The following is a 12094-nucleotide window of genomic DNA, read 5'->3' on the forward strand; positions in this document are numbered from 1 at the left end:
AGAAAATCGATCTTCACGCCCATTTCTGAGAGGAATCTGCACACAGATCGGCGACGGTGGCCCGCGGCGACGCTCCGGGCTAGAATTCGTCCGCGATCAAACAACGAACCGTGGCTTAACAATTTTCGCCTCCCGCCGCTCTCATTTCTGCAACGCGGTGCAGCTTCGGGAACGCAAGGTGTACGAGGGAAAAAAGACGACGAAAATGCATCATCCAGAGCACCGCCCGCGGTCGATGTTCACCCACGTCGAGCCGCCGATCGAGTTTCGAAAGTACGCGCATGAGACCGCGGTGATGCAACTTCATCGAAACGCGATACAAATAATTGAAACGTTTCGTTGGCATTTTATCGGATCCGGAGGGTGAAAAATAATTTTACTTGGTATGTACTCTTAGTATGTTCATTCGTGATTGAGTGATTGGATGGTGTTGAATATAAATTAATTAATTAGTGGGGAGGATGCACTAGTACATTCTCTCGTAACGTTACTATCGTTTATTAAATATTTCAAGCAATTGTGTACGAGAAGTAAATGTACACTAAATAACAAAGTCGATAGTAATTGTTCAGGTCAATAAAATAATTCCAGACAATATTATATACAAAATTCCGGACAGTACAAATTAAAGCTCAAGATCTCACTGTGTATTTACCATCAAACTTTTGAAGTACTATATCGAGAACGACCCTAATTCTGTACAAGTCAACACAGGACGTTTAAAAAAGACATTAAATATCGGAGACAGATCGCAGGAATCGCAGAATATTAACACAAGTCTAATGGTGCTAGGGAAGTGTTTAAAAAAGTTACACAATGGACAGATATCAAAGTAGAAAATCGAACAAGACCATTCAGAGAATCGAAATTAACGAGGATATTCCAAGAAGCGTCATCTTGCTCGAAGAATCAAACAAGTTAATTAAAAATAATTGTATTCTAAAAAGGACTCGATCATAAACGAAACATTGAGAACTCGAAGAAATACACCTATTATACCTAAATCCATCCTACGCAAGACTACCTATTTTTATAAGTATCGATTCTAGTCCGAAATATAAAATTAATATCACTACCATCAATCACGTAACAAGGAATTAAGCTAACAAGGCTTCACAGTTAACTGCCGAGTACTCAACGATAAATTGAGAACTTGTTCACGTACCGAGCGCCATACCTGAACTTAAAATGAGAGAAGAGCGCGGAGATTCGAGAGAGCATAGACGGTGCAACAATTCGATTCCATTCTAACGATTTCGTGCTGTATCTGCGGTTTCGTTGCGTCGACCCCCTGATAGTCGATAGAAGAACGCAGCGACCCGATATTGCGAAAAACAGTACAGACTCGATTTTAATCATCGTTTAGTTTCTCGATATGCGAAATCGAGGTACCCTAATTCGATCGTGTGATAGAAGACACGCGTCATCGATAAATTCGATCGAATCATCGTTCCTCTTCTCTTCAACCAAACATCGAATTACCATTTTCGTCTAAGAAAGTACGTACATTAATGTAAACACATCCTTAAACGAAAACGGATTAGCAATTCGACGCCGAGCGGGAAGAAACGACGAATACGGTGATTCGACGAAGTTCATCGATGACGCGAATTTTTCGACGCATGACCGAATTAGGTTGCCTCGTTCGGCATATCGAAACTTCAACTATGATAAAATCGAACGTCCGTGCTGGTTTACGCGATATCGGGTCGATGCGTTTTCTGGCATCTATCAGCGGTCTTAGCAAACGAAACCGCAGAGTCACGCACGTCACTAGTAGAACATAACCTGATCATCCGACTTCGTAATCTCTCGAGTTCTTTAGCTTTCGTTTTCTTCGTTTCGAGCTTCCGTATGGAGTTCAACACGCAAACGCAGCCCCAATTTCCCGTCCCTTCATCGACGCCTAACCTCGAGTCCTTGTTAACTTAATCCGTAACCACGGTCCAGGGAACCGGAAGTGAGTCCTTGACTCGATTTCTGTACATTATTACGCTCTCCTGACGCGTATCGAAGATTAGGGTAATTAAAAAGTCCGCAGTAGAGATTTGTCGCGATCTTAGGTGCTCTTGCGCTTCTGCAGAGGGATGCTCTTCTCTGTTGGAGGCGCCAGATTCAATTTCGAAGACGTGGGTGTGCCCAGAACACCGGAAGTAGATCTTCGATGCTTCGACGATGGAGGTGGTCTCGTCAGCGTCGAGGTACGACTCGTGCTGGAATAAACGCCGACGGAGGACAGGCGCCGAATAGGCTTTATCGTCTGTGGGTACACTTTCTGTAGAATTAAGATTTCTCTGTGTTAGAAATTGTTTTAATAATTGTCATTGAAATTGTAGGAAAAGTAGTTTTAAAGGTGAAATAGGTTTAGGACTTCTTTTTAATGATTTGCATGAATTTCTTTAACAAGAAACGAATGTACATAACTGAATGAAACTTTGAGAACATTTTATACATATATTCAAGTAAATATTGTAATTTTTTGGAAGTATTTCCTTGGCAAATATGGAAGATATCAACTGCTTGTTTGCAAAATGCCCGACATTCCTACATATTTTTAGAGTAGATTTCGCACGAATTAAAGTCTATTACTTTTAATGTTAACTTCTTATTTCTTCTCTTATCAGTTCTATTTTAAATTGGTTGCTGCACGAATAGTTCTCACACTGATTGTATGTAAAACATGTTCTCCAAGTTTCATTACATTATATATATATATTCCTTTTTTAAACACGGGTCAATAATAAATTACTTTACCTGCTTCATGTCGTCGATTTTCGATACGACGTCCGCTGCGTGCCTTCGTAGCACGAGCATATCATTTATGATTTTCTTTAGATCGTTAATGACTGGCTCCTTTCGCGGGGAACCATCGTCTCCCTTCTGGTTCACGACGCCATTCATTGATTTCTTTCTAGCTTCTTCGCGAACGAACGTGTCGCTTCTCTTGGCGGAGTTTGCGTGATTTACTTTGTCGGATCTTAAGACTCGCTGAAAATTGTAGAAATATACGTATTTTACGATAGTGTTTTTAAACTTTAAATATCTATTGTCTGATTAGCAACCACTAAGGAACTTCAAAAAATTCTCAAACTATACAAACTGTATATTCAAAGAAAGTAAGCACGTACAGAAGAAAGGAAGTTTTTTTTTTAGTACAGATCACTTATGTATTATATTTACTTGCCTTGTTCTCAACGACCTCCATCTTTCCCCCACTTTTCGGTGGTTCGGTGGCAGGACTGAAGATATTCTTGGATTCGCACGATAGCATCAAAGTATCCAGCGATCCGAATCTAAAAGAATAAATTTATAATTAAAATAGCAATTGCAACGTTCGAAGAGTTTCAGAAACAGATCACCTACCTCGCCAAATAGCCACCACTTTCGATGTCCGGCTTTAAGATCGTAGGTGCGTTCGGAGTACATACTGCGATTCCTGTCGCAGGTGTCTTCACTGAAGAATAGTCAGGCATTCGCAAATTCACTCCCAGCTGTACTTGAAGCACATCTTGTATCGCGTTTAACAATTTATCGTTCGTTACTACCAGGGACTGGCTGCCATCTTCCTATCGAAACGTTCAAACTTTATCCATCTAACACTTTCGAATATAGCATTGATAAATACGTTTTGTTCGCTCAAACTTGATTAAAAAATAATGATCATCGATCAAGAACTGTGCCCGAGTTCGCAATTCGAAAGAATTAAGAGCGACTCAGTTATTAAAAATAATTCAAATTTCAAACGCAGAATAGAATTCACTTCGATGTAATAAAAATTGATCAGTGATACTTTACAAATATCGCAGCATTTTTAGTAGAGCTCTCGCTTAAAACACGTACAATCCGATACACGGATTTGTCGTCGTTCTCGATAGAAAATATTTTACGCGAAATCGGACAGCTTTTAGAAAAATCATTATTATATATACACTTATTATATATAAACGTATCATATACTTTACGTTTGCATAAGTGGGCCTCTTCCAACGACTAATCAGCTCCGTAAATTCCTTCGTAAAATCCACTACGTTCATCCCGATCGAAACTGTCGCTCTCAAATGAAAATTCTCAACTGAACTGGCTTCGAATACGGGGTCGACCACTGCCACTGAGAAGTCCTTATTATATGTATTTACATTATTCGCTCTCGTACGTGTACGTAGCGTTCGCAAACAAAGACTGCTGCTGCTACGAGGACTCCTTCGAAAATACAAAAACAGTGTAAGAACCAAAACCCAACGGTTCTAGTTAACTACTGACCTTCTTCGGATATGTAAATACAAAGGAAACAATTCCACGAATATTAGGTACAATATACCGTGTGTGCTATTAGAAGACATCAACGAAAAAGGAGAAATAATTGTAGATATGGGTTATTATGGATATTTTTGGAGATTTATTCACTTTGCAAAGATGCGAATCTAGGCATGTTTAGAATAAATTAATAGTGCTTTCGAATGAGAATACCGAAGATAATATACAACGTGTAGCTTAATATTAGGTTGTCCCGAAAGTTTCTTCCGCGAGTTGCACTCAATTATTTTATGTGGTCGTGTTTATATAAATAGACAATCTAATTTCATATATATTCATGTTGTAACAGTAATGGAGCGAAATGAATCGTGGACAATTCAGTAATGTAACATAATACATAAACTATAGTGCACGTATTATTTATTAATAAAGCGAAAGAAACTTTTGGGACAAGCTAATAATAAGTCCGAAAAAGCGACCGTTTGAAAATTGTTCTGGTTTTTAGCAGAAAATTTGAACCTTGTATGTTCAACTGTATTTGCACGAGCTACACTAAGTCTATTCGTGTTTTCGGCGCGTTTTAACAACTGGCCCCTAGTCTCGGCTAATTCCTACCTGTTTGGCGAGTGGATAGAGCTGCTCTAAGTTAGCACAGGCTGCTATTTATCTTCTGACAAAGCATCGGTTCGGAACGCCTACACTCTAGAGAATAGAAACGCGAGAATCATTTTCTGCAAAAATTGAAACAATAATTCCAAATGATGTCACTCCTATCTCCTAAATTATGTCTGACCTCCATCTTCTACCCGCCACCCTGTCGCACGTTCTCCGCCCTCGAAGGGCGACGATATCGCTCTAGCTCGCTATATTCGAAGCCATTAAGCGACGAAAGTCGAACGTCGAAGACAATGCGGCCCTCCATTTGCATACGCCAGAAACGAGTTCAAGGTTTGACTGACGAGCGCCCGCCCCCTCCTAATCGTTCAAACGCTAAAAAATGTACAGAAAGGACGCCGAGAGGGTGAAGCCAGAGAGAGAGAGAGAGAGGCACGGAGGGGCAAAAAAGTCCTGAGAAACAAACTAAGACGAGACTGTTCGGCACCGGGAACCGCCCTTGCACTCCACCCATCCATCTACAGCTTGCATATATTTTTGGGCAGCTAGTTTTTTCCCCCAGGGAGATTTATCACGTCCCTACGCCTCTTTCGCGGGCTGTTCCATCAACGCGCCGACGTGTGGCAGGGAATAATTGGCAGCCTCGAGAGGAGCCAGCCGTGTTTAGGCTCGGGAACTTCTTCGTTTGTAGATTGTTCGAGGAACGGTAAAACCGTCGCGAATTGGCAAAGTGGACAGCGAAATCTGCCGCTTCAACGTCCACGCCTGGCAAACAACGACGCGTTGCCAAATTTCATTTCGCTACTGGAAATTCCAGCGCCATTTTTCTGGTATTACTTTCCCTCCAATGGATATTCGCCCGTTTGAACGAGCGAATATTTTACTCCATGATACGGAGTAAAACGTAAAATAAATTAATGGGTCTAATATTTCAATTGACGAAACCCAGGGCGATATATAAAAATTGTATAGTTATATAAAAAGTACGTAAAAGATTTCGTTTCAATTCATTTTGTTGGTAAAATATAGATAACTTATTCCTTGTAATTTTTACACAAGGAAGAACTTTCACCTACATCACATAATTATTTACAAATCATAAAAAGAAAAGAAAGAGAAAAACATTTAATTTTGGTAAAGTATAGATAAAGTTTATTACAGTTTATTTAGGTTCTCTTAATTTTATATCGAATTACGAAGTAACGGTGACGCGAAGTCGCTTCTGTTTAAAGTTGCCGGTCAACAAATTTCAACGATGCTGTTAGATGGTATTACATTGTCCGTTAAATTCTGTTTACGCGGCTCGGTACTGTTTTTCTTATCGTTATTGCGTCACAAGGAATTCCCTTGCCAAAGTCATCCCCACTCCCTGGAATCGTTGGCCTGAAATTCGACTAGATGTGGTCTCTTAGATGTAAACATGACATTGTCGATATTTCAAGTTTAGAAAAAACAGCCGACCGTTGCCAGTCTCATTTACAATCCAACCGCGAACGGTTCAACGACACAGAGCTCGTAACAGAGAATTGCCACGGTACATAACTACACAGCAATTCTCGATTCATCGATTCACGGTAATTACATCATTACTGCATTCACTTTTAGTTTAGTTTAGACTTTAAACTTTTAGTTTAGTTTAGTCAGTCACTTAAATATTCGTACACTCTTCGTCTACTAAGGAAGTCTGTCTGAATTAAATAATAGATTTGACCAAATGAATTTTTCGTTATAAATATGTAGAAGCTTATTCGTATTTATATGTACATCATCATATTTCATTATGACTTTATTTGAGAATATCAAACCAATTATTTAATTTAGACAAATTCCTTCAATAAACAGAGGGTACGAATATTTATAGGAGTGACTGTAACGAGAGTTATTTCCATGTAGTGATGGAGACGTGATACTACTACTATTTCTTCAGATCTTTTTCAAAGTAATTTGAACAATTCCATTATGATCAGTCAAATTGATTTTTATTTTTAAATAACGTGTTCAACAACATCAGTACATCATTCAATACATCTAATAATTGCTCTAATTTTAGACTCCATATAATTAGGGTAAATTCCATGTAATGACAAAGACGTGTTACTTTCAAATGATATTTAGAGACGTGTCATTTTTATTTTTAAATAACGTGTCCAATAACATCAACCCATCATTCAGTACATCTAATTGAATCATTTCCTTTCGCAGGGCCAGAATACAAACCAGGTGGTCCATTTCATCTCCTCGTTGCATAATTCACGTAAACAAGGAATCGTTGGAAGCTGTTTTCTCGACTTTTGGCGAGATTCCCGCTGGAGTCTCGGCGCTGCCGCGACAGAGGACGCAATCAATACTTGTCATTGTGCACGAGGAATCACTTCTCTCGTTAGAGTCAAACGTTGCTGTTAATTAAGTCACTCGGGACACGAGTCCGTACTGACTCGCAACACGAGTCTCGTTTCTGACGCCAACCGCCGCGGAACGCCGAGAGATAATCGACCCACTTCTCCCGGCATTCCTGCAATTTTCTCGACGTCGCAATTGCCGGTCGCCCCGCGAGAGAGAATGGTCGCCGATTATTCCATGTTTGGTGTAAACGTCGATCGAGCCCCGAACTTCGGAATGTTTTACCTCGGAGTGGTGGCACGCACGAATTTCTCGGCGCAGGAACGGGCGAAATAAAATTTCTACAGGTAATCGTGTTCGTCAACGTGTCGAACCAGTTGTTATTTGCACCTGTGTTTACAAAGACTTGGTTATTTCAGGGTTTATCGCGAGCGTGGTAGCTGGTGCCCCAAGGGGAGCACGGTCCTAGTAAAACATTCCTAGAGAGCCACTAACTTCGTTTCCCTTCGCCGCGGCACTAATTTCGAGCTTGTCGTTACAAATGAAAGGGTTCGCCAAGTCTGCAACCTTCCGTGGCACAAATATTTGTTATTTCAGTCGCCGGATGTCCTTAAACTCCCGCGGGAATGCGTTCCGTTCCAGAGGTGCCGCTCGAACGCAACGGCGTCGACTGCTCGCGGTGCGCGGCACCCGTTTGAAGTCCGGTGTTTGAACAGCGGTCATTGTCTTGCCTCGACGACCCTGCTACTATGTCTCCTCGTTCCTCCTTTTTCCTCGTTCGCTCTCATTCGACGCCAAACTACCGCCAGCGAGAAGCCAGGTCGTTTCAGATAAGGACCGACTTAAAAGCTTCCCTCGGGCACTCGCGAAAAGCATTTTTTACGACACCTCCGATTGAGGTGTCTTTGCCCACCGTGAGCCGAGGCGAACGGAGATTGCTCGCTGAAGATGATTTCCGGGAAGACTCTGAAACGCACCAGGACGACGCCCTCGATGCAACTTGCGAGTGGACGACTGAATTTCTGAACGAGGAACAGCAACAACTTCTGTAAGTTTTCTATAATGCATCAAACTTAAATTCGAAATTCTGTTAATTGATGTACGCGACACTTTTACATACACGGGGTTAATCGAGCCGTTCCCTGCACAATTCGATTAACTCCAGTCGCATAAAAATTGTAACGTTACTGACGATTATTTCTTGGCTATTCTTTCTAATTAATTTTGTATACCGTTAGATGAAAGCTACATCTGTATTTGTTCTACAATATTTATTAAGGGAACCAGAAAGTATTGAGAAGTATTGAGAATTTGGTCGCTAGGTAAAAGTATAAAGTTGTTCTATTTAAAAAGAAATGAAATTACTTTCTGGCCCCCCTAATACTTGAATTTATATTACAAACGGAATTTTAGAAACCAATGTACATTATTTCGTCGCATTTGTCCACTTTTTGTTTCGTGGAGTTAATCGATTTGCGCAATGAATGGCTCAATTACATATTACCAGCACGTGCTCGATATCCAAAAGGACGAGTCGAGGTTATTTTTCCCGGCGCTCGAAAGTTCGGTTACTGTTCGCGTCCCATAAAAATGCCCGAGGTTCTCCGTATCCATACCAGAATAACCCCTTAATTCGTCCATTCGTGGATCGCTCGGAAGAGGATTTCCTCGTATAAACGTTGAAAACGATAATAAAATAGGATTAGCCGCGAAGCACACCGCCATTAAATCGCGATGACTGAAATGGCCCGCAGAAGCACGTTCTATTTAGTCACCCAATATTTGACTTTCGCCAGATTGGACCACGGGGCTACCCTCACGTTTCCACTGCCGCCCGTTTGTTTGCAGTTTGCTTTCGGTTTCGGCTTCGCAGCAGGTTGATTTAGGATTTAAGGATTTCTACGTTTGTTGTTCGAAGATCACGTGAATAAATACACTCGAGATGATTCCTCCATTTAGGCGGACGCGGGTGGTCCGCGTTCCGTATTCGCGTTGCGAAATCGGGGAAGCTAAGTAGACGCAAATAAATTTCCGGAGAAAATTATGCCGACGGTGGGACATCTTCGCGATGGTTTGTTTAACACTTTCGGTCCTGAATTATTTTTTTTTTTTCGATTAGAAGAATTTCAACGATAAATATGCTAAGTTAAACGGTCTTTATACGAGAAACCCTGATATTCAATTTATTTTCAATGGAGTTGTAGTGTCGACAAGGTGCATTACACTATGATAATGTCTACAATAATAATTAAATATGACATTAAAATGTCTGTTACGATTGAGAGGACCTATGTCGAAAAACACGTAACTTAACCCTTTCAGACTTGAATTATTTTTTTTTCCGTGCACTAATGTAATTTTCATTTTTAACTTGGACTAAAATTAGTATGGAAGAAATACAAAGAGAATCTAATAGTGCAGTTTTCGCGGAAAACTGATCTTTCTTCGTGTGCAGAAATAAGAGCATTCGTCCTAAACGATAGCGTCGGTAATTTTTTAATGTTGTGTCCTGAATTGTGGACGCCAGGTGTAAAAGGGTTAAGGGTTCAATTAAAATTCGTAGTTTGCTCTCAGCTATTTTTGAAATGGAGAAAGATAAAATTATTCCAGAGCAAAGAATTTTTCGACACCATGAAAATAGAATATTTAAAGCGAAACGGGAGGGTACGATTAAAATTCGTGGTTTGTTATCAGTTATTTTTGAAATGGAGAAAAATAAAATAATTCCAGAGCAATGAATGTTTTGTCACCATGAAAATAGAATATTTAAAGCGAAAGGGAAGGGTTCAATTAAAATTCGTGGTTTGCTCTCAGTTATTTTTGAATTGGAGAAAGATAAAATAATTCTAGAGCAATGACTATCTTGTCACCATGAAAATATTTAAAGCGAAAAGTTCGATAATATTTCAGTAACGTTCGTGGTGCATACTCGATACAAATGACACGTCACCGCAATGTTTCTCCTACAAAATATGCCAGGGTGGACAAAGCATGAAGGGAAGAAAGGGAAAGGGGGTAGCAGAATAATATGTTGTTCGCAGAATGGCGGGTTGAAAACAGTATTCCTTCCAGGCAAATTGAGACGGCAAAAATGTCCGCGAGGAACGTGCTACGGGCGAGGGGTCAGTTCCGCTACCCCGACAAAAGTTTGCCATGAGAAAGTTTAGGGGCACGGAAGCTCATCGAGGCAGCCGGTGGGATCTCATGTTTGGATAGTCTTTAACTGACTATTACACCTGAATGGAGCGTCTTAAAATGGAAAAGGGCAGCCCAGGCCCTTGATCCGACCGGCCCACTTCCTGTGGAACCCGAACGAGTAGATCCCGAGGACCAACGGTCAATGGTAATAATGACGAATGTCCCTCGAACGAAACCACGTCGTTTCGCCGTCTGCAACTGGTCCTGACCGTGGCCAGCGCTTCTCTTTCGACTCGACGATCACTCGAAGAATCAACGAGCCTCCGGAGAAAGGATCCACGGAGGAGATCGTGCTCGCGATTGTTGGCCGTAAGTAATTTCTTGATCTCGAAACGCGTTCCCTTCCAATCGAACTGTATCCTCTCATGCAATTAAACCGTTTCGGGTACAAAGGGCCACTCGAGTTGGAACGCTTACCTCGAGGACGACGAAATGAATGGTGTTTCTATATATTTGTTCCAATGGCAAAGTAATGGCAAAAGAGACGCTTCTATAGAGATCAATCGTGTACACGTAACATTTATTTCGAAAAGACACACATGAAGAGAAAACAGAGAAAGACCGGGTACAACGTAACTCGATCTTTGAAAGGACTGTTCATTGTGTCTGGAGTACTACATCCATAAAAATAAACCGTAGCCTGTCAGCAGAACGGAAAGGAACTTTCTCAAAGGCGAAATCAACGGGCGCACGAGAAGGTCTCGTTGAGCGAATTCCAGAGGGGAAAGAAAAAAAAAACGAATCCAGCGAGGAACGGGTGAGCAGGCTTCCCGAAAAATACAGAATGTACTTTCAAAGGCCGCGAACGTTGGGAGACACAGTCCGTGCCGATCGATTTGTCCCAGATTCCTCTCATCCATCATACCAGGCAGCCGAGCAAGCTGCTCCTCTCGCCGTTCCCGTATTTTGCCCCCGTTTCGTCGTCCGCGTGCTCCCACGGGAGTCCAAAGTAGACAGGTCGTGACATAACACCGTGTACCCTGAAAAGGGCATATTCAGCCCATCGGGGCATGAAGGGGACGAGGAAACGGGCGAGGGCGGCCGTGGCACCTTTTTCCACCTTCGTCCATCGGAACCCTCCTTTTCTCTGCGCCCCCAACCTGCCGCCCTTCCGCGACAATGCACAGCATTGTAGCCGCCTGTTTGCTCGAGGGTTGCCCGTGGTACGTAGCAAAGCGTGGAGGGGATGTAGGTCGTGTGGCGGTGCGCGTGTTTATTTAGGATCATCCTCGGCGGCCAGCCAGAGCGTGCAACTCCGATTTTCTGCAAATCCTGGAAAAGGCCTGATACGGATTAGCGATCTCCCTCGGCCGTGACGTAGTACGGCAAACTCGGACGTCGATTCCGGTCACGGAAATCGGCGAACAGACTCCGTGATCCTGGCTCGCGATATTTTTTTGCGGTTGGAAACTGGAACGACGAACGGGTTAGTTTGGATTCGGGAATGCTTTTCACTCTTTTATTTCTCTGGGGTGGTGGCTTGGAACTTTTTCGTGTTGGAAATGAGAATTTTTGTACTCGAGGGGTGAAAGGAATCAGCAACCCCATGCATAGGACCGGTGACTTAATTAATTTTAGTATCTTATTTGGGTAGCAATAATTGCTGGATGAATATGCACTTTCACCCCTCGAGTATAAATATTCTCATTTCCGATAACAAAAAATTCCATGGTACCACTTTAGAAAA

The 12094-nt window shown here is 41.8% G+C and overlaps 1 protein-coding gene and 1 long non-coding RNA gene across 4 annotated transcripts; one reads left to right on the top strand and one right to left on the bottom strand.

Moving 5' to 3' along the window:
- Positions 1-1156: 1156 nt before the first annotated feature.
- LOC128878466 (uncharacterized) lies at positions 1157-4164 on the bottom strand. Of its 3 annotated transcripts, none has more exons than XM_054126687.1 (5): positions 3963-4164; positions 3364-3566; positions 3185-3293; positions 2755-2988; positions 1157-2275 (listed from the first exon to the last, which is right to left on the bottom strand). In XM_054126687.1, the coding sequence occupies exons 1-5, from the start codon at positions 4032-4034 to the stop codon at positions 2060-2062; spliced, it is 834 nt and encodes a 277-aa protein (XP_053982662.1). In that variant the 5' UTR covers positions 4035-4164; the 3' UTR covers positions 1157-2059. The 3 variants fall into 3 exon arrangements, with proteins under 3 accessions (XP_053982662.1, XP_053982664.1, XP_053982663.1); XM_054126689.1 differs by having other exon boundaries at positions 3364-3562; positions 3963-4120; XM_054126688.1 differs by having other exon boundaries at positions 3958-4114.
- Positions 4165-6350: 2186 nt separating this feature from the next.
- On the top strand, positions 6351-10555 carry LOC128878351 (uncharacterized). The gene is made up of 4 exons (XR_008457393.1): positions 6351-6443; positions 7072-7556; positions 7629-8257; positions 10282-10555. It is a non-coding gene; the product is annotated as an uncharacterized LOC128878351 (long non-coding RNA).
- The last annotated feature ends 1539 nt before the right edge of the window (positions 10556-12094 follow it).

Source organism: Hylaeus volcanicus, chromosome 6, assembly GCF_026283585.1.
Source record: "Hylaeus volcanicus isolate JK05 chromosome 6, UHH_iyHylVolc1.0_haploid, whole genome shotgun sequence".
Lineage (NCBI taxonomy): Eukaryota > Metazoa > Arthropoda > Insecta > Hymenoptera > Colletidae > Hylaeus > Hylaeus volcanicus.